This window comes from Centruroides sculpturatus, unplaced genomic scaffold, assembly GCF_000671375.1.
Source record: "Centruroides sculpturatus isolate CEXI.00-Female unplaced genomic scaffold, Cexi_2.0 scaffold128, whole genome shotgun sequence".
NCBI classification, from domain to species: domain Eukaryota; kingdom Metazoa; phylum Arthropoda; class Arachnida; order Scorpiones; family Buthidae; genus Centruroides; species Centruroides sculpturatus.
The window spans coordinates 611,576-636,016 of NW_019385268.1; the positions used below are offsets into that span (position 1 = coordinate 611,576).

Here is a 24,441-nt window from a genome sequence, read left to right on the forward strand (position 1 = left end):
GTGTTGCGGCGTTATTGACAGCGATTTGTTAAATTTCAGACGTGCTCACTAGTACTTTCAACAGTTTACAACCATCGTCTTCAGGCGAAATCGAATACCTTTATTTTCGAATTGACAGCTTTTAACGGACTTTCCAAATTACGTAATGCGCGTGGTTGGAATATAGAACAAATTAATAAAATTGAATAAATAAATATTCTTTAAAGAAACCTGCTGTAATAACTTGAACTCCCCAAAACATATAAATATTGATTGATGGTGCCGTGCATAGTAATGGAATAAAATCAGAACACAAAATTATAACTTGGATTGTTTAAATAAATTTATCCATAGCTGTGGTATTTCCAATGTCGGCGCATTACACGGCATAGTAGCGGATATGTAAAGGTTTTCCCGTATGAACATTTGCCTACAATCATTGCAATGCTTAAGTAATTTAACATGGTTCCAAAGTGGAAGATAATCTTGTTCTAGCATCTTTTTCGCTAATTCTGTGGCTGGTCTATTATTTCTAATGTCTTCTTGATGTTTGAGGATGCGGGCCCGTATCATTCTGGTGGTAGCTCCAATATAGATAATTTCCTCCCCTGATATTGTATGTTTTAATAGAATTTTGTAAACCCCCGATTTTTCATTCAACGTGAGAATGTCTCTATCGTTGCACAATGTTCTTCATAGTGACGGTTGAGGGGTTATCCCCTCAACCGTCACTACGTCAATTTTATTAATTTGTTCTATATTCCAACCACGCGCATTACGTAATTTGGAAAGTCCGTTAAAAGCTGTCAATTCGAAAATAAAGGTATTCGATTTCGCCTGAAGACGATGGTTGTAAACTGTTGAAAGTACTAGTGAGCACGTCTGAAATTTAACAAATCGCTGTCAATAACGCCGCAACACAGAAGTGTCATATTTTTAATGACAAATTTAACATTAGGAAGAGTGTTTTTTGTTTACAGGACAATAAAACAATTAACAGCTTATTGACATTAGTAGCAGCAGCAATAGTAGTCAGTCAGTGTGGGCTGCACTGACAATCTATCCTGACAAAAATAACACTTCCTCTCAAATTTCACACAAAGCAGATGTTAATGGTATAAAGTGAGATAATTTACAGCAGTTTCTGAATTTGATGTGTGTTTATTTTTGTGTTTTTGGATCAAATTACAATAAAATAAACATAGGAAAAACACTTTCAGCATTCCATGAATATTTTACATTGTTAGAAAGAGAACAAAATGCAGAAATTAAATGTATAATCATATTTTTTGATTTATTGTTGACAGTTTTACAGTTTTAGAATAAAAACTTGTTTGTTTTTTTCATGTACCCTCTAGAGAGGAATGTATAACCTCATCTAAACTGTTATGCCATCATTCCTTGGAATAAACTGGCATGTTGGTTTTTACCATATAGAAATATCTGATTTTATGGTCTCTCCAGCTAAACCAACATGTGGACAATCTGCAAAAATATGGCCACACTGTATAAATCAACAAGAATCAACTAAAAAAAATATAACTATTTTACATTTTTCAAAAATAATAAGAAACTTCTAAAATTCAAGCTCTGTATAATTAATATCTCATACAAATGCATTAAAAAAATTCATTGCTATATCAGCTTGTTGATGTACAGTACAGATGTTTAATAGAGTCGACCCCCCTATAATACGGTAGATCAATTTCATAAAGAACGGAATGTATGTTCTAAGAGTCCTTAAATACATGAGCCAATCACAGCCAGGCACGTATGCACTTTACAGACTACAGCTGTTTGAAAGGTTTTCTTCCATAAAATTAATCGATTCTAGACTAATTTGACTCAACATTTCCAAAATACGTATAATTTTTTGGGAATAATCCATATAAACTATGCTATAAACAAAAAATTGTAGGATTACTTACCGAGTGTGCACCGTTCAACGACGCCATTGCTTAAGCTTGTTTTCGTCGTGAAGCGGTGCATTGAATGGTGCTCATGTGCTTCCTGATAAATTATTTTTTTTTGCGAAAAATTTGCTGAACTTTGGAAACATCATTAATATAAATATAATTTTTATGGACGTTAAATAATAAATGGTTTTTAGTAGGTCCGCTGCTCGTTTAAACTCAACGGTTTGTACAATATCCGCTATTGGTCTAGATTTGAGCAATCCTGTCACAACACGAGTCGGCAATGACGTTTTACCGAATTATATGAGTTTTTTTTTAGCATGTTTATATGAATACGGTCGCAATTTTTTCACAGTCATATAGGAATCCGAACTATATGAACCCGTTTTATAGTGGGGTCTACTGTATTTGTCTAAGTAATGACTAAGTTAAAATATATTTTTTCAAATATTACAACATAATTTTATTCTGTAAATACAGTAATACCTCGACTTATGCTACCCCGACTTACGCAAACCCAGAGTTAAATTTTTAAGCGATTTTCAAATCCTGTTGATTCGTCTTTTGTTTCGCCACGCAACTCTTGATTACTCACTCCCCCACACTATTGTTTGGCTTACATGTTCGGATGTGTCATGCGGAATCGACATATAGCTATGATTTATTTTGTGTTATTTATTTCTGTGTTTGTCATATCTATGGAGACTTGAGAGACTCTACTGTGTCATCTAAACGAAGTAGAACTGATTCTTCTGCATGAAACAAGAAAAAAAAACTTTATCTTTGAAATGTAAAGTTAACATTATTAAAGACTTCGATACAAAAATGAAAATTTGTGAATTGGCAAAGAAGTTTGATCTACCGGAATCAATGGTCAGAACAATTATAAAAGGTAAAGAAAAAATTCTCGAAGCTGTAAAAAATGCTCAATCTTAAATTCAACCATCATTCATAAATGTCACGGTATTATCCCTGAGATGGAAACAATGTTAAAATTATGGTGTGATAATCAAGTAAATGTGAAAATTGTATAATAATATAATTTGTTATATATATGCATTATCTAAGATTTTATTAAACATTTTTTTTCTAAATTATTGTTTTCTTTAGTCTCCGGCCCCAATTAAAAATTATTTGTATGTATTTATAGGCGAAATTATACCCTGACTTACATGAATTTGACTTTTGTGGTTATCGCTCGGTCCCACCTATTGCGTAAGTTCGGGGTATTACTGTATAAAAAAATTTTTTGGATATGTAACAATTACATAATACTTACATTTAGTTCCTTGTTTACAGCGTGTTATGTGCAAATTTAGTATATATGCTTGCCATATAGAATTAAGATTTATGAATTTAATTCTAAAATATACAACACCATCTGCCAAAGGTATATTAAGGATATTTACAGAAAACATTCCTTTCAAATTCTGAAAAATATCTGGTAACAAAATATTATGATGTCGGGGTTTGAATTTGAATCTTTCACATAAAATGTCAATCTATAAATAAAAAACAACATTTATCAAGTTAATAATATATCTATATTATTAATAAGACGTTTTATATTTAAACAATTATATAGAGGTACAATTCCTAAAAATGTTCAAACTAAACTCAAGAGAGTCAGGAAGTAAATTAGTTTTCCTTAAGTTATATTTTAAAAATAAAGAAATTTCATTGAATATAAGTGTATCAACCTGTATAATCATTATAATTTTCAAATAATTTGAAATTAAGTCTAGCATATAAATTATGCATTGTCAATAATAAATTAATTATATCCTTGTTTTTCAAAACAGTTTATTAAGAACTCAAATATTTTTAACCCTCTTGTAATGTCTCCATCTTTTTAGTGGAGAGTGCTTGGTGATCTGTGCTATGATGTCTCAGTGGGGTTTTTTCATCCGAGTGCTGTGACAGATCCAACTAAGAGGGATAATTGCCAAATCCAATGTGGAGGCATTGTGTTGATTAGACTCAGCCTGAGTCTAATCAAATCAGCCTGAAGAGGATAGATATTTGTAAACTATCAAAAGTACTTGCAATTTTTTAATAAAATGTTGGTTTTAATGCCATAAGACAGAATATGTTACATCATAACATTACATTATATCCAAATCAATCTGCAACACTGCAGGGTAGCATCTGTAGTGCTGAGCCACCCTGTGTTATAACAGAGGACATTAATATATCTCTGATACAGGAGCCCTGAGGCTTCAGAGGTCAAGTTAGAGACTTGTCCAACTTAAGTGATAGTCTTTATATGATTAATATTGTTGAAAAAAATTATGTTAATATCATTTAATCCAAATTTGAAACAATTGTGCATTTTCAAAAACAAAATTACAACATTATTATTGTTTATTGTCACTAAATAAGTTTAAATTATCCTAAAAATAATAATAATAAAAAAATCATAAAATACAAAAAGACAACATGGTACATCATAATTATAATTAAAATATATTTACACATTGATATTTAAAAATATGTGAACTTATGACAAAGTAAAAAATAAATAAAAAAGAGAAGTAAAGATAAGTACTAATGGACAGAGAAAAGACTATTTAATAGTAGGATGAGACTGAAAAGTTAAAATAACAAAATTTAATTCCATTTAATACACAAGACAAGTAATGCGTATGCATGTGACATTGGTAGTGAACAATTAAAAATATTATCAGTTTATTAAATCTATGAACTTATGAAAAATATTCAGATAGTTACATGCCTTATTTCCTGAAGGTGATGCAATTATAAGCAAATGTGAATATTCTTTTGCAAGCAATGTTTCAGATTTCACATATATTAATCTTCTCATATCATATGTTTTGGTTGGAATCATTTCAGTTTGTTTAACTAGATTTTCACTTTCTGAACTGAAATATATTATTTATATAAAACATTCTATATATTTTTAAATCTTTAATATTCTGTAAAGTAAATTTCTAAAACTCACTAATTAAATTAACACTTTAAAATTAATTGTTGCTAAAATTAAAAATAACTCAAGTAATTCAGGCAACTCTCAGTATTCACTAGGGCTATGTTCTTTAGAAATCTTGTGAACATCAATTTGCAAATATCAAATAAGGAAGACCTTTGAGAAGATTGAGTTAAGTTCCTGCAGATCAAGTCAATATGGCTGAGCTGAAGCATGTTACTGTCTAGGAAATATTTAAACTTTCAAGTATGAAGAGTTACAATAGTTTGGAAAAACTGAGTTAATGTTGCTTGATAGGCTTTTTTATTCATGTCCTTTAAGAATCAAGACTTCCACTTTATTGAGAATTTACCTCTTCAGAACTTAAAACTGGTTTCTTATAGTTAATCATATTTTCAAGAGCAACACTACTACTTTTAGGAGAGGTCATAATAAATAAAATACTGAAAATACTATAAAAATTTTTTCACTTGCTGTATTATGGAATTGCAGAACTGGCAAACACACGAAAGTGAAGATGCAGAGTCCTCTATCACACTTGTTTTTACTTCATAATTCAAACTAAAAATAAAACTTATAAAAATACTTCTATAGTAATACTAAAATAATATATTATATGAGATTATTATTATTATAATTGTATGGAAATATGTAATTACTGTATATACTGCATTCACATAATTATGGCAAAACTTTGTCATGTTCAATTTGGTAGAAAGCATTGTTGCTGTAATGTGATGACTTTAGTTTAGTAGTATAATAGTTAATTAATATACTTTGCTTGGTTATGTCAAAAAATGTAAAAATTGGAAATAACAGACAGCAACTTTTTACAATTACTGTACTGTAATTTAAATATTGTAAAAGCAATTTACAGATACACAAATGCTTCTTGAATAGTTCTGTAGTTGGTACAAATTTTCAAATGCAAATAAGCAAAAGCACAAAAACCAAACATGTAAATAGTGAGAGTTACCTGTATTTATTAACTGTCACAAATATATGTTTTACCATTTACGAAAACTAAACTTTACTGAGTAAAAACGCATAAAACTGATTTAAACAACATACTGTTATATATAAGTCAACAACAAACTGGAAAAAAAGTTTGTGTTGACTCATAACAATTCAAAATAGCATAATTGATAAATTTTGTAATCAAATCAGGTAAATAATTTTTATCACTTTCAACCTTTTGAGTCATCAACAAGCAAACAATATAATATGCAAATTTCATCTTTAAAAGAGTAAACAGTATTGAAGACTTTAATAAATGTTAAAGATAATTAATCAGTTCCAAACAAATGAAGAGTTTAAAACTAATTTAGCATTATTTGGTAAAATTGTTAGTTGATGAAAATCTGGGAGGTATTCAAACAATATTTATTCATCACCAAACATGAATAATTACACTGTACAAATAATGTTTATACAGTGTAATCATGCCAAACAAGCTACTCGGCAAGAGCCAAATACAGATTAAAGAGACATAGACAGTCAACTCCCTGTTGAAGAAAGTTGACAGCCCGACCAATCAGCCACAGGACTACTGATTCAGAAGTTAGTGACGTTGAGATCATCCACGTCATTAGACATCATGGCATGAATAAATGATGTTGCTATTTAAATTAGATTTCAATGCGCATGAGGAAAAAATACTACTTCTGTTTTTCAGAACATGCTACAGTTGAATTTAAATTAAATTAATAAAAACTGTGTTAATTAACATTCATGTAATATAAATGGCATCCAAGAATTCATCTTTAAAGGTGATTAAGTCAAATTAAATAACAAAAATTTATTTTATATAATATAGTATTCTATTATATACAATATTATATTGCATTTGTAGGCATTTTTAGCATAAAATACAGCTAAACATGTAAAAAAAAGGCTTTATTTCAGGTGTCAGGAACTGATTAATCCATTTTATATTGTTTCTTATGGGAAAATTTGTTTTGGTTTTAGAACAAATTTTAGGAATAAATTATGTTCAAAACTGAGGTTTGACTGTAATTCAAAAATATTTTCAAATTTTTATATATTATCTCAATAGAAAAAAAACCAAAGTTANTAGTACTTGGTGATGGCCAACTTAAGGCTATTGATCTTGGACAAGGAGAAGTTTGTCTGATTACAAGCAATAACCCAGGTAAACTGTATCTGATATATAAATGAATAACCAAATCAAATATTTAATTCTTCAGTGAAGTCGATAAAAATAATAAGAAATAGTAATTAAAATATACCAGTCCAGTAGCTGTAGCAATGATATGTTCATCTTTATTTAAAGGAACAAGAAAATAAATAAATTCCATTGCCTGAAAAGCAAAACTTTTATAAATTTAAAAACTATATATTTTATAAATTGAACATAATAATAAAAATCAATTTATTCTTATTAATACAAATTTTTAAAAATTATTTTAATAAATAAAATGCTTTGGATCTTTAATGAATTAAAAAATTTATATTTGTGTTTTTAAGGATCATAAATTTGAAACAATGATTAAAAAAACTGAAATTAATATTGGTGTAATAAACAGTCCTATTCATTAAATTTAACATTAAGAAAGTAAATGCTGAAAAATTATCCACTGCCTACCATTAGTCCTAATGATAAATTAACTATTTCAAAAATATAGTTACCTTATTTTGATTAAACCTCCATGATCTTTCTATTTTCATAATCCATTCAGCATTTAAAGAAAATGTTACATGGCCTATTGGAAAATTTGGAAAATGTTTTCCCATAGACTTTTGTAAAAAGTGATAATTCAGAACATCTTGTCGTAATGTCATATTAGTTGTCACCTGTAATAGCATTTTATTTTTATTAAATTATTATAAATAATTTAATGAAAAATTAAGGATTAAATAAAGATTATAATAATTTTAATACATATAATAAAATATGATAAAATCTCATAAAAACATATATTTTCCAACCAAAATTTTGAATTCTTTTTTTTGCCAAAATTCATATAAAGTTAAATATATATACAGTTAAATCTGTATAAAATAAAATTCAACAGTACCAGCCAGAATTTTCCATTTTTGGCAGGTTACTGTTTTAAAGAAGATTATGTTTTGTTTGTTTTAATGCATGAAAGGAGAAAAATTGAAAAAATGTTACAACTTACATTTAGAACTATTTCTCCTCCCACATTATCATTACATATTTAACAGACATATAGAAACAAATCATGACACACTGAAACATGTACGTGGTACACACAGGGAAAAAACATCTGTTAAAAACTCAGTTCCCAAGAAATAGAACAATTAGAGCATTTGCTAGTCAGCACTTAATTCATTAACTATTATCATGTTAAATTAATGTGGACTGTTCCAATTTTTATTTAATAATTACTCTTATACTGATAATATAAGAGCAAGAATAAGTGCTCTTAGAAAGTAGTTTTTGTTTTTACTCATTTCAATAATACAATACTGAATTTTGGCTAGTTCTAAAAATTTTGTAATTTGGCATCCATTACTTCTTTTATCTAGCTTGGTAATTCATTGAGAATTACTGAGCTAGATACAAGAAATCTTAATTCCTATAAGAACTGCACTTGTACAACTGTAAACTCTACAATCATCAAGTGCAGTAAACTTTTTCACAGCAACCATTAAATGTAGCATCAACTTCTTTATTCTAAAATAAAGAAAAAACTTTTACTGCATTTAATGGTTGTAGAGTTGATAGTTGTACAAATACAATTCCTGCAGAAATTAATAAGTTGAATATGACAATGTTGACTAACCTATATCATAAGCCAATTTTCAAGATTTACAAAAATGATGCCAAACTAAGTTTCATGGCACATCAGTTGAGAATCATCATTCTATTTATCTAGTTTAATAATTCTCAACTGGTATGCTGTGACATACCAGTTAAAAATCATCAATATAGAAATATGGATAAAATGGAAGTATTTTGTCCTAAAATGCTTCCTATTTGTCTTTCATTAAAAGAAATATTATTATTATATGTGCAGAAATGTACTAATTATTACTTTCTTAGTCTCCCTTAATACAGTAGGAGTTGGGTCATCCTGTAAGACTACCACATGGGATTGGCTGAGGAAATCTGCTTAGAAAGTCCTCCTCCCTACATAAGACAAATTTCTCCCTGTCCAAGATCAATAGCCTTAAGTTGGCCATCACCAAGTACCGCCTTACGAGTTGGCTGTTCACAAAAGCATGCCATCCAGCCTCTCTTTATGACTAACTTGGGAAACTGCAAAGTATTGCATCACTATTTGCTCAAAAGATGATCTTTAAATTAAACAAGAAATTCCAATGGCTCCTTGAGGCTACACCCAAGCAATGTAGACAACCACAACCAATCTCATTCTACAATTACACGCAGGAGCACATTCCATCCCGGATTCCAAGATCATAGAAAGGGGATCTAAGTATATCCCCCACCACGTGATAATGGTGCCTCCGATGCAGTCCCAGAAGTCCTAGCAATGCTCAAGAATTGTCAAGCAGTGACCAAATTCCCAGGTATGGAATTGTCCATTGTCTCAATGCTTGCATTGCAAAAGCAATCCATGGGTGACAACAAAAAACTATTTGAAAAGCCAACTCGTAAGGTAGTACTTGGTGATGGCCAACTTAAGGCTATTGATCTTGGACAAGGAGAAGTTTGTCTTATGCAGGGAGGACAACTTTCTAAGCAGAAAAGCAGATTTCCTCAGCCAATCCCGTGTGGTAGTCTTACTAATTATTACAAATTAATGCTAGAAAAGTACTTTTATATCAATAAATATTAAAAATAATAAAAAAAATAAATTTATTAAATAAATAACAATTTCTGATAGTCCAAAAAAATCTTGATTATTGGCTGTCTAGAAAAGATTTTTAATTTTCTAGCCCAGATATTGGCAACTTTAATGATATTACTACCAACATCTTTAGCATTATGTGAAATAAGCAAAATCTTAAAAATTGCTAAGGACATTGTAAAAAAATAAATAATATATGAACCATATTAAGAGTACTTACCTCTTTTGTCTTTACATCGACAAGATCAAATAAAGTGCGAATAACAGAAAGCACTAACTGTTTACACCTAACAAGTATTAAAAAAATAACTTTAAATAAGTTTCTTGACCATACTGATAATTGATATTAAAGTGAATTTTCTTCCAAAAAATATAGAAATCATACAGCAATTGGTTTAGCTAGAATGCTTTATTTCTCTATGGTGCCACTCTTTTTAAAATGCATTTCAGACTAAGACCTTCATCAGTTGCACAGTGACACCTGTATAGGGTTTACTAACGTTTTCATACAAAACATAAAAAAAAAGAAAAGAGGCCATTGCATGGACATTGCACAATGAAGGACATTTATAATAAAGTAGTTTGTGATATCTGTTGACTAATTGTAAATTATAAAAAATTAAATAGACAATTAATATGGTTTTAAACTCTAGGTTAGAATTATCATCAACTGTTGCATGCCACCCTAATTAAATCCCCAAACTTTTCACTTGACTGACCCTGAATAACAATGTTTTTCTGTTATTCTGAGTGATAAAAAACAAAACTATTATTTTAGAAAAAAGGAAATAAAACATTGGAATGTCATCTGCTGGTAATTATTTCACAAATAATAAAATAAAACTAAACAAAAACAAGCAATTAAAATTGTAGTACTCAAAAAAGAGGACATTATTGATAAAAGGACAAGAGTGTTACAGTTCAGTGGAAGATGGTAGGCAACCTTATATTTCTCTAAAAAAAATATATCTTAAAAAGTCACAAATCACAAATATTTTAAAATTGTTCTTTTATAAAATTGCTTCAGTCTTACAATAAATTTTTCATTTGAGTTATTTTTTCTATTAATGGGATTCTTACCCAAAAGGAAAAATTCAGTGTAAGGTGGGCTTAAACAATTGTATAAAAAGACAACTTTAAAATATTTGTGATTTGTGAATTTTTAAGATTTTTAAACATTATTGTACAGATGCCACTATGCAACTGATAAGGGACTTAATAGACTGAAATATATTTTGTAAAGAGTGAATTAACAGGGAAATAAATTAATCAAGTAAAACAATCATTGTGTGGTTTCTATATTAATTTTAGAAAAAAACTCACTCTAGTATAAAATAAAATTTATTTTTTATTCATGGAATATCACATGAAATTTCAATTCATTTAATGTAGATATAAATTATGGGCTGCCCATAAATGATGTCTGCACTGGGACAAAGAGGAAGTTATGAAAGTTAGACAAAGTCGGACAAGAAAGAGGGGAAGGGTCATGCTTCAGTAGATGTCCATTTTATTTCATTAAATTTTACACAATTTATGCATTCTATTATATTTTATTATTTTATTTCAAAATTTCTTGTTTACAGTGGTATCTCATACTTTGAATCTGTGAGTCCCAGATAGAGTCTGAATCCCTAATTAAATATACAAAAATTTTATTTAAAGAAAATATTTTGTTAACAAATAAAATGTGTAAAATAGATCTAGATCCAGTGTAAAGACATGAAATAAACAATAGGGTCAACTCCGTGAAGTCACAGATTGATGCAAACTAACAGGTTAGAATGTTTAGAATATCATTCAGGAAGATTGAGCTTTGACTCTGATGCTCATAGACATGACAAAATTTGGAAATAAATGAGAAAATATAGCATTTCTCTAAAAGAAAAACTATTGCATTGTAATTAGTAAAGATGAAAAAAATTCTTAGAGGTCAGAAAATAAAGTATCATTGCATGAGATAAGAGCAAAAGTTTCAAAGTTTGATCAACATTTGGAGACGATGTTTAACAGATGTGTCAAATTGATTAACAAAGAGTGATCTTTCGTGTGCCTGATCTGGTTGTCTATTTCATCTGGAAACAGGAAAGGGATCAATCAGGAAGTGAAGAAAATTGGGACCAATCAAATTAAGAATTTTGGGGATAAATTCTTTAACCCCTAAAAGGAAAAAGTAGTCACTTCTCCCTAGCTCAACCTGTATATTTTGTGTCAGTGTCCTCTTGTCTTGGATTTCATGTTCATTCTATTGATAATCACATTTGACTTTCAGCCAATCTGCCCTGGGGCCATCTGATTGCCATCAAAACTCTGTATGATCACTATTGGAACTCAGATTGATGTTGGATAACCAACAATGGTAAACTATAGACTGAACTTTCCAAGTTTTGTTTCCATCCTAGAGAAGTTCTGACCAGAATTATGTAAGCATTGTTTTCCAAATAAACAGCTTGTTATGTAAAAGTGACTTGCTTCAGTGTAGTCAACCACACCCACATTATGCTCACACCTCTCATTCCTCTTGATAAGAAGACAGATTCATTTTCCCTTTCTCCCCAGCAGCAACCTCACAAATCTAATTCATTCCAAGAAGACAATTCAAACTCTGAATCATTCAAAGTCCAAAGCAATTTTTCTCATTAGAAATAATGGAAAGTCAATTAATTCATTTTCAGATCCTAAACAATACCCACTTCTATAAACTTAAACAGCAAATACACATAATTTAAGGAAAAAATAACACAATGAAATGTCCTAATAATAAATTAAGACACAAAAACACTAAATATGTAAATGATGTATAATTGAAAATTGTATTTACTCGTCTCACATTGTTGACTTTGGCATCTTAAAAACATGACTCCCAGATCTACCATAAGTATACTGCTTTCACACTTTGTGATAAGATCCTTTTTGATTTCAATTGTCAATATTAAAACCTTCCTCTTAGGACTTCATTGCTTCAACACACTTCTTGGATGCCATGGTTAATAGCTAAAGGTTATATTAGATTGAACAAAAAGTATTTACATATTTTAACATAAATGTGTGATTTAATTATAATAGTTATGAAATTTAACACAATATTGCTAATGTGAGATTATATTCTTTGTGTATAAGCTTATTTTAAACATTTTATTTCACATTTTGTTTAAATAGATTAAAATTAAAATATCTTCAGATAAAAAGTATATCAGACATATTATGCTTTGAGTTTCAGAAAGGATGTAATGAGAAGAGTAAAAATATTCATAACATGTATGGGGAAGATGCTCCTAAACTTCAAACATCATAAATGTGGTTTAAAAAGTTCTGTTCAGGAAATTTTGAACCTAAAGGATACAAAATGTACAAGTACTCAAAAGCTGGGAATAACTGGAATGTCCAAGGAAGAGATTAGTGGCAGCAGATGGTAAGCAAATAATGAAAGACAGCTGGCCAAAACAAAAGCCAGCTGCCTTTATTTTATTTAATTTTATTTTAAAAAATTTAAACAGAATATGCAAAGATTAATTTTTTAAACAATTTAAACATGGCCAAGGAAGAGGGTCACATAAAAGGGATAACTTCTCAAAATACCTTGTTCTATATCCTAGGCTTCCAAAGATAACACTTTCATTTTACAATTGAGGTATTATGGAAAACACTGTTATAACTTACTAGAAAGGTTACAAACTTATAAAAGTAATTTGGATATAATTCCATCATTTCTACTTATGGTATTTATAGTTCATAAAATGATAAAAATTTAAAGGGGGTTGAGCTTTGTTGAATGTCCAAAGTGAAGAGGGAGTTGTGGGAACTTGAACAAATTGAAGTAATGCGAAAGGTGGAGTAAAAATGTCAAGAAAAATGCAGATATAATTTATGGACGGCCCCTTAAAGTAACAATAGATTTATAAAACAATAATTTTAATTAATGAATTTATACAAATATAAACATCCAATAATTCAATTTTTAATTTAATGCCAAATTGTTGCAAATTACATCAGGCTATAATAATGGTAGTTATTATTAACTAATTTGGCCTAGAGACAAGTGACTCTTGATAAATTTAATAATTATAATTANATAATTTAATTATAATAAAACTTCAGTAATAATTTATAAATAATGGAGTTTCAAAAGAACATTTTATATTTTTATTTTAGCTATTTTAATTACTATTTAACTGTAAAAATAATAAAATATCAATATACCATATTTACTCAAATATAATACAATCTCATATGTAGGACGAGGTGTGACTTTAAAGACCAAAATAAAGAAAATTATATTTATTAATACAATTCTAATTTTATTTCATTTAATAACAAATAAAATATCAAATGCACATAAATGCATACATTATCCCACAAAAATTACTGGCATCTTAAACTTCAAGGAAAAATCTTGTAAAATTGACAACATAATTTGTTCACGTAAAGCTGGACAATCGGGAACCTTTTTTGCCAATTCTTAACAGTCTAATTCACTCTTTGTCAATTACACTTATGAGTTTCTTCAAATTTCCAAATAATCATCTGTTTTCACGTGGGAATGGATTAAAACTTATATCGGGCTCCCATGTAATTTCGGAATTCAATTCAAAAGCTTTGCTTTTCCTATTGCTATTCATCTTTACTCCTGGCAATACACAAGAACGATTCAAACGACCCAGATAAAATATTTTAGTTTTTAAACACCAGAAAGTGAAAATCTGGTAAAATATGCAAATACATAGTTTACAAAACTTATACAAAAATGAAAAGAATCTTTCACTCATGCATATAGGACAACTTAGGTTTTAGAAGCAGTGAAAAATGGATAAAAACCTCACCTTATATGCAAGTAAATATGGTATTATTATATCATAATCATATTTTCTATCAATGCTAGGTAAGTTTCTAAGCCAAATAATTATATAAATATTTTAAATAAAATTGAAAGCTATTACATAAGTTATAGAATTTTTATGACAAAAATCTTCTGCATTAAAATAATTTATTTCTTTAATGTGAAAGTTTTCTTTATTGTGAAAGTTGTCCATTTTCTAGATTTTGGAATAACATTTGTAATTCCCACAATGAACTGATGCTCATAAATAATCATATATCATAATCACATATGTGTACATGTGTGCTCACCAAGTGACAAACACTTTGGCAAATACTTTGATGAAAGGCAAATATTTGGCATTTGATAAATACCAAATGTGTGGATGTACCTTAAGGCAGAGTAAAATTATGCACAAATCAACCCTGAAACACTTGCAGTAATTATGAAATGGAAGTAGTAGAATCAATTAATTCCACTACTTCCATTTTCATGCCAAGTTCAAAGTGTACACTGATCATCATCCACTTCTGTGACTTTTCACAACAGAAAAGCCTACACCAACAATCTTTTCATCTCATGCTTCTGAGCACTTACAATTATACACTACAGCATTGCCAATGCTGATACTCTTAGCTGACTCCCTGTCAGCAACACTAGAAGTTTTTTGTACATCAAGCAGATGGACTGCTTGGCAATTACTGCTTTAGAGATAACTGAAAATAATATGTAGCATGCCGATGCAGCTCTCTCAGACATCTACTACTACACCAAGATGGCTTGATATGGAGCCAAACCATTCCATAAATGCTTTCTTCCAGCAAAGGCAGGAATTGTCAGTTTATACAGGATGCGTCTTTTAAGGGACATATGCCGCAATTCCTGCAAAATTTCATCAAACTTTCCTTAGCCATCTGTATGTTCGACAATCTGGAGTAGTCTGCATGAAAATCCTTGCCAGATCTTGTCTGGTGATCACAAATTGATCCTGAGATCAAGAATACTGCAAAGGGATGTGATAACTGCCAATGCTTTCAACATTCTTCTCCTTGTTACCTATTCATCCATGATCCAGTTGACTTTTCTGGCCCATTCTTCAGACAGACAATTTTGATCATTGTTTATGCAACTTTTAAGTGGACCAAGATGAAAACTCTACAAGTTCTGCTACTATTTTTGTCTTTCATTGTCTATTTTGCACTCATGGTCTTGGAAAATGGTTCCCAAGTCATTGCAAGCAAATTTAAACACTTTATGATAAAAAATCACATATGCCATGCAGTGCCGTAACTAGGGTGGTGCCCAGGCACAGAGTGCAGAAATGACCTGGACCAAGTTTTTGGTCATGGTTTTGGGGCATAGTTACAGAAGCTCGCACCAGGCACATAAAAGGCTAGTTACGGCACTGATGCCATGTAGAGTGGCGCAATATCACCTCAGTCAAATGGTCTAGTAGAGAGGACTGTATAGATCATGAAGGATTCCTTATGATGTTCATCCAGCAAAAACTAGTCACATTGCTTCTGCAATTTCCTACTGTGTCAACACATCACTCTATCTATTACAGGATGCAACCAGATAAAGATAATTTACAACAGCTGTCACTGCACATGCTTGGACTTTGTGCATCCAGTTTAGAGACTAGAATGGTGTCTCAGCTCCTCATTATGAGACTCATGCCTTTCCACTAAAAGCACCTATGTTGGTCCATCAGGCAGAATTGTCATCTCCCTGGGTTCTGTTATGGTCATCCAACTGACTGGACCTTGTCCTACAAGTTTAAAAAATGGGCAGTGGAATCCAATTTCAACATTTAGACTAGATGCATGGCACGTCAATTCTACCTAGCAATACACCAGCCTCTCCATGCTCTCCTGATGAATCTTATTTGCCTACAGTTCAAATTCCCCTTGCATCCACCCCAGCTCATAATGCAACTACAGATAAAAAAATCATAGCTTCTGATCACTCATATGTGTCTTCTCATTCCATGATCACAGAGAGCAATTCATTGTTGTAGACACCTGTGGGACTTTTTTAACTAGTGGACAAGGATGTTATGTATTTATGCACTTTTACCTCCATTTATTTTGTAATAAGTTTACGGGCAGCACAGCCTTCCTTCAAGATGAGGCAAGAATGAGATGGTTCATTGCTTTTACTCAGAATGTAAATGCTAGTGTCTTTTTGTTTCTGAATTTTATAATAGACCCTAGCAGTTACTCATGTGATCTTTTCCTAGTCATCATATACATCAGTGGTTCTCAACTGGGGGTACATGTACCCCTAGGGGTACGAGCGTTAATCGAAGGGGTACATCTAACTTTCATTAGAAAATGGCTTATGTTAATCAATTTGCTGTAAATTATTAACACAAGAAACAAGAAACAACAAAAACTTGCTTTAAAATATCCCAGTGTGAACACCGATTTACATTTTAACAGTCTAAACAACTTGTTTATGCACTTGATTTGCCTGTCTATTTGTGCCGTTAGTGCCGAGTGAACCCGTAGTCTAGTAAAATTACGGTTTAACCGAGCATTAATTTTAGAATAGAAAAAATTTTTTTTTATTCTATAATTATTGCTCAATAAGATTGGGGCTTTTCATGTTTTTACTGGATTACTGGTATTAAGAATAACAAGGCTTGGATCGTACCCCCACCATGCAATGCGTGTCACTGCATGCGCGCATTACTTGATATTTAGCAAATTTAGACGTTACATTTGTTACAAAAATTGAAAGATTCGTGTATTGTTCTGCACGTTATAAATTCGCAACCATTACTTTCAAGGTCAGTACACAATTATAATCTCTATTTAACAACGTGGGAACCAAATTTTGAAAAAATTGCTGAAGATTTATCGCAACAAATATCCCATTAAATTTTGTTAGAAATTATTGTAGAATAATTTAAATTTTCTTTATTGTTAATTATAATTATTTATTTTTAGGAAATGTAATTTATGCATGTATTGAAATGACTTCTGTGATTTTATATAATATACTTATCAAATAATAATAAATAAATGTATGTACCTGATTAAATTTATTATTATTTACGTAAAATAAGTAATTCACTTTTAGTTATAGTTAGTTAGTTAGTTTTTTTATGGCGCTCAGTTATAAGGGCTGTATACATCTAACGCAGTAATTATAAAATTTACATACAAAAATATAAGGGGTACTTGAGAAACAACTAATGGGCTAGTCGGGTACATCAACAAAAAACGTTGAGAACCACTGATATACATGATAGTATTACTAATAAAATATTTTACTACATTTTCTAAAAATTTTTGAAAGAATATCTTGTAATTTATTGTGAGATAGCCGGGGACGTAGATCTTAGTCTATGCCACTTACGGGCACTAGTCGGTAAGACCAGTTCTCGGTCGTCCAAAGAACGGCCTTTCCCAAACGTAGGGAAACGAGTGTGGAGGGCTTTACTGTTAAATTATAATTTAGAGCGGAAGTTGGTGAGGGCGAATTCACTTTCTTCCTATGTCAGGGTCCCAACACCAGTTTGTCAATTTATCAATCCGCAGACAAACGCGTATGAGATCTGATTCGGTCACACAATTAGGAGACATTTTAATTATAAAACGAAATAATAAATTTAATAAAACAAGAAAATAAACTCATACAAAAATGTGGACGAACGAGAGACAGAACTACTACAAATAATATACAAATCGAGAGATAGCTATACTTATCTTCTACCCAATTCGCGATCGAGAGAGAGAGCTCACAAAATCGTTATAAAACATACAACCTGGTTTAGTCGTTGTTCGTCTTCTTCTCTGTAGGCAAGGGACACTTTGGAGATAAAGTTCATTTACTTCTTCGTATGGGAGATCATTATGTGCACAAAATCCAAGTATGTTTTCTAAGTGCTAACTCTGGAATTTTTCTGTATGTGACTCGTCTAGGGACGTTGGTCATCAGGAGGAAAACGTATGTGGAGTTTGGACGCTTCCAGATCTGTCGCTGAACTCCTCGAATTCTGACAAATTCCCTGTATATCTGCTGATTTCGACCAATCATCGGCCAGTAACTCTTTCATGAGAACGGATGAAAGGGGAATGAATGAGGGGTAACCATTTCCCATCTGAGCAGGATTTTAACCAGATAAGGGAAAGTCAGAGGATGTTCTAACTTTGGTGAAAGGAAGTAACATCTGTTATCTGCCTTTTCCCACGTTAAAACATTATTTTTCTCACCAAAAATGAAGTAATATTTGGTGACAATATTTAACATAATTAATAAATTATTAATTTAGACCCAGGGCCTTTCAGGTCTCACATTATTTGTTTTAATCATTTTAATGTGAAATTGTAAGATTTTTATAAAAAATAAAACTATTATATAGATTGATGATAATGTTGATTAAAAATCTCTATATATTTATATTGGCTGGCCAAAAAGTAGTTACACATTAGAATTTATAAGTGATGTACTTATTTATTATATAGGGTAAAGCAAAAGTTAATACAGTAGAGCATCGATTATCTGAATACCAATCAACCAAAACATTGGTTAACCAAAAGCAATCCAGTCGGCAAAATCAAATTTCCGCTAGTGCTGTGGCACTGCAATATTTGGCTTTGTTTTGGACTACTCCAGCATTATTTTTGTTGGTGTGCATGTTTTAGCTGACAGCACTGGCATGACCATATTGTATCATTAAAAATTATTTCTTTATTTTGCACAAACAAAATAAATATATTGAAATAAAAAATATAAAAACAAATTATATTTCAGAAGTTAATCTAGTATCATAAACATTCTGATTCAGCATGGCACACGTTAAGAGGGTACTTAAGGAAGCCCGAATATTTGAATGAGGCTTCTTTCCCCCATCATAAGTAGTGTGTTTTGCTTCAGCTCATTGAGAATATAGCCCAAGCAGCTGACATCTCCAGATAAACCCAAGAAAAAGAAAGATTTTTGCTTGTTTTGTGTGGTGTTTTTCTGAGGACTGTGTTGTCGGAACGTTGTGTCATGCTGAATCAAAAATATTTTTGATACTAGATTAACTTCCGAAATATATTTTTTTTGTTTTTATAATATTCAATATATTTATTTTGTTTGTGCAAAATAAAGAAATAATTTTTAATGCTACAATAGCCACAATTATTATTTAAAAAAAAATTTTCATTAGGCTTAACATTGACAAAAAATCAACACAAAGCAACACACAATGGAAAAAAATTTCAACAGGAGATAGGTTAATATATTTTTCATACATGATCAGTTATCCAAACAACCTAGTGCCAAATTGTTTTGGATAATCAATGCTCTACTGTAGTTGTATTTATTAATGCAGGATAAAATAAAATGCAAGAGGCAATCAAGATATAATATTAATGCAAGATGTAATCAATTAAAAATCAATTAATAGATACAGTGGTGCCTCGTATAACGTACACCTCGAATAACGTACGCTGCAAATAACGGACTTTCTGTTTGGCCGTTACGTGACTCGAGCAACAGACTGGCTGCGGACAACGGACTTTCCGTTCGGCAGTTACGTGAGGCAAACAACGAACTTTCTGCGAACAAGTGCGAATGATGTTTCCACTCTTTTGCCATTGCTAATGACAATCTGCTATTTTTATAATATATTAGTATTATTAGAATATATAATTAGTATATCTGAAGTACAGAGCTCCCGTTGGAATTCGGCTTGCTCCCTTGTTTATTACGTACATCACCTCAGTGCAAGGTATTTACATTTATTCAAGTGTTGTGCAAATAATGACTTCTAAAAAACAGAAAGGTGATTTCAATTGAAACAAAGCAAGAAATCATCAGAAGGAGTGAAAGTTGACGAAAAGTTCCTTGTCAAATGGGGAGAGGTTCAGGAGTTTACCAGCACTCATTATCCAAACACAGCTGAGGCCAACAGGATCAATGATCTCTACAATGACACCCTTGCCCGTCATTTCCAACAGGTGTTGGAGAAGACAGAGAAACAGACCACCTTGGACCTGTTTTTCAAGAAGCCATGTGCCAAAAAACAAAGGATGAAACAAGTGAAGTTGACCCTGCAACCTCCGGTAGCCTCTCCTGAATCTGACTCCGATTAATTTAAACAATAAAAAGATACCTGCTGCAATGTGTAAAAAGTCTGTATCTGTATGAATGTGTAAAGAAAGTGTTCCTCTACCTCCTCCTCAACATCTGACTACCCGTCATAATTGATGACTGCTCCATTTTCATTTTTTTTTTTTATGGTACAGTACGGTTATTTTATGCTGCGGAACGAATTATATGTTTTAACATGTATTTCTATAGGAAAGTGCGTTTCGTATAACGGACTATTCACTTAACGGACGTGCACCTGGAACGGATTAAGTACATTATACGAGGCACCACTGTATATGTTATCCCAATCATGTCTCATTCTATAAATTATAATTATGCAGAACATGGGTTTTATCAGTTAAAACATGAAAAAGAGTTTCTTCAACTGATAACTAACATAAATTGTAACATGTAATATACAAAATAATTATAATATGTAATATTACATATAACTGAGTAACATATTACACTAGGTACTGAAATAACACATGTTAATGATAAGCAAACTAGTAATATACAATTTATTCTCATCTAAATTTTTGCAATATAACACTAAAAGAATACACTTTATATCAGTGTTGAACAATCTTTTCTGTACACGGGCCGCATATATTTTTTCTTACAAAGTTTCTTACAAGTTTTAATTAAGCCTGCCGAGTACTATTACATATTATACTATAATATGTAATATTACATATTACCGAGTAACATATTACACTAGGTACTGAAATAACACATGTTAATGATAAGCAAACTAGTAATATACAATTTATTCTCATCTTTTCATTGGTCAAGTTGTTTTCTGTTAACTGGACTCCATTCAATCCAGCTTTAGAAAAAACGATGTTTAATTTCACATTTTTTACAGATAAACCTTATAAACATATTCATTGTAATATTAAATACGTGTGAATTACGAAATAAAATATCGATTTCGCTAAAAATAGTAGTAAAATGACTGGCGCCCAGTTAACAGATAATTACCGAATGTTTTCATCACGAATATCGATCGGCTTAATTAGGGTTGCATAATGGCAGGAGACTGAAAACGGGAAAAATTACGTCACCAAAAACACGGGGGCCGCGGGTTGCTTATAACTGCTTGAAATTTTCCGCATCAATCATATAAATATAAAAGTTCTCAAACTATTCTTAGACTTCGTTATTAACAATGTAAATAATTTCTAAATACTGTACCGCCTTGAAAAATACTGCTCAATTGCATATTTTCAAATGGGAGATTATTATTTCAGTTACGGGAAAATAATTTTTTGTCTGAAATTTCAATTGCAGACTAAGGAATTTTTATAACTAAACTAAACAAAAATCGTTTAAAAAGGTTAAAATGTACCAAAAAGAAGCTAATATCTCATTGAGATTTTTCGAATGATTTTAATAAATGAACGATTTTTCATTCAGATAAAACCCATTATTAATTTTCAATAATGAAAATAAATATTTAAATTAGTATTAACATTTACTTTGCTTAATTTATTTTATTTGATATATATATTATTTTTTATTAAATATTTCCTATTAAAATGTTTACTTACTTCCAACTTAGACTGGATATTATTCAAAGAAATGAAAAATAGAAGTGAAAAAGAATAATTTTCGCAATGAATTCGTCATTGAAAGGAACGGAATCTATAATAACTCAAAGCTGTTTTCAACCAATATCAGACGAAAACTGGAAAATTTTTTATAATGTTATTCTAATTGCAATTGTGCTCTTATTAAGTTGTTTGATTGTTGCCTTGGTTAAAAATATCGTCAACCTTCCTCATACAGTAATATTCATTTTTGAGGGAATAATTTTCGGCTTGATTATCGAAAATATAAATGTCGGATTAAAAACGAATGATATTTTTCGTNATTGTTTAATTTATATTAATATGTATCACTTAAAAAATTTTTAATGAAGATATTTATCCTAATTATGAAAATATACTAGCATGTTTTTTAATTTTTGGAACCTAACCCTCCTTTTCGTATTAGTTCTTTGTTTCGTATAACACGGATTCGCATAACATGGATTCGCATAACACGGCAATTTTTTGGAACATAACTACCGTGTTATACGGGGGTTACCTGTACTTATTTTAAAATATTTTATATACCATTAAAATATTCTACATGTATACTTGCAAAAGAAGCTAAGCTAAAACAAGAAACAAATAATAAGTATATGTTTAATTAAACAATAGCATTTTTATTCAAGAGTTGAGCTAGGTAGAAGTTACCTGAATGTCATCTGAGAAATTCATTAGTACATGAATATTCATTATTCATATTCATTAGTATATGAAGTTGTGATCATCTCTGGAAGACCACAACTTCATATATAAGAGACAGGGCAATTTTTTAGCTTTTTTTAAACAAAATTTATGTTTCATGCGCCATAAAATACAGTAAACCAAAATATTCATTTAAATTGTACATTTAATTGTAGTTAAATGTTCAGTTTTATTCAAAAATATTATTTCATTTTCATTAAGGTAAAATACATTTCTAGCTATATCATTAAAATTTACAAATAAATTGTAAATAGAATACACTTAAATAAATATCTCTCACTTACCATATAATGCATAGATGATCAGTAGAAACCCAAACAGCTGGAATAGAATTTGTCTAAAAACATTTTTATAATTCAATGAAATAAAAATCTTAATACATAAATAAATTTATTTTAATAAATAATTTATTAAATTTTATCATCATAATGTTAACTATTTTTGATATTACACATTCATTTTTAATTCTTAAATTAAAAACACTAAAAACAACTTTGACATTTCATTAATCATTAATTTTTTCCTAGACTTGAAAATACTTTTAATTATTTAATGTCCTTGCAAATTTCATCATTTTATAGCTGTATTCCAAGAAAGCATATAAATGATATCAAACTTTTATACAAATTACACAAAGATAAATGTTTTTGCCAATAAAAAATTGTTCTTGAAGATTATAGGCAAGAAATTGTGATAATTAATAAATATATTATAAAAACAGTTTGTAGAAGACAAGTTATAATTTATTGCATTTTAACAAATAATTCATTTTCTAATATTTACAATATTTAATAACAATTTTAATCTCAAATGTCAAATATGAGAACTTATGAAAAATGAATAATTCATAACTATCAAATATTTCATTCATTAAAAAATTCTGCTAAAACAAAGTTACAAAAATTAATATGCTTACATGAACATTGATATCATTTTGCAGATTATAGGAAGAAGGTATAATAGTTAGGTCACTTCTTACTAACAAATCTCTGTTTCCACCAGCAATGGATATAAACGAAAGATGCTGCAATTCACTGTAACGTTTTCTCTGCCATTCAATTTGTAATTTATCATAATACATACTTATAAATGGATCCATTGCAATCACTGTATAGTAAGAATAATAATAATATTTTATTAATTAAATGTACAGTAAACAAATAAAATTCTGGCATAAGATTAATCATACCTGGTCTTTTATGCGGAGATGCTAATGTAATCATGAGATAAATATCAGATGAATTAAATTTTTCATTTACTAAGAGACTCCTTATTATAATTCCTCCCTTTAAAAATACAATTAAATAAATAAATAAATTTTTAATTAAAAATTAAATATTTATAAGTAACGTGAGTATCGCGATCGCTAAAATGTTGAAACTGTGATATAATAAACTAACTTACATCGTTATAAATTAACCTTAAACTGAATATAAATAAATTTCTCAAAATACGGAAGAAACTACATTTAAAAAAAAAATTATAACTTTAAATAAAGTTGAAGTGTATTTTTATATCGGGATAAAGATATATTTTAAATTTGAACCTTTCACCATTCAGTTTGGGAACACAATTCAATGAGTCAGAACAAGTAAAA

General features: G+C 30.0%; 1 protein-coding gene across 1 annotated transcript in view; it reads right to left on the reverse strand.

The window, feature by feature from the left end:
- The window catches only part of LOC111636943 (GPI inositol-deacylase-like), a gene marked incomplete at its 5' end in the record, with an annotated part of 86,251 nt that overhangs the window by 41,966 nt on the left and 19,844 nt on the right, over positions 1 to 24,441 (reverse strand). Inside the window, 9 exons of the mRNA XM_023382329.1 lie at positions 3,175 to 3,397; positions 4,630 to 4,786; positions 6,923 to 7,005; positions 7,092 to 7,163; positions 7,492 to 7,656; positions 9,862 to 9,928; positions 23,129 to 23,181; positions 23,761 to 23,951; positions 24,034 to 24,130. Coding sequence (XP_023238097.1) covers positions 3,175 to 3,397; positions 4,630 to 4,786; positions 6,923 to 7,005; positions 7,092 to 7,163; positions 7,492 to 7,656; positions 9,862 to 9,928; positions 23,129 to 23,181; positions 23,761 to 23,951; positions 24,034 to 24,130 — 1,108 coding nt within the window. The remainder of the gene's footprint in view (positions 1 to 3,174; positions 3,398 to 4,629; positions 4,787 to 6,922; positions 7,006 to 7,091; positions 7,164 to 7,491; positions 7,657 to 9,861; positions 9,929 to 23,128; positions 23,182 to 23,760; positions 23,952 to 24,033; positions 24,131 to 24,441) is intronic.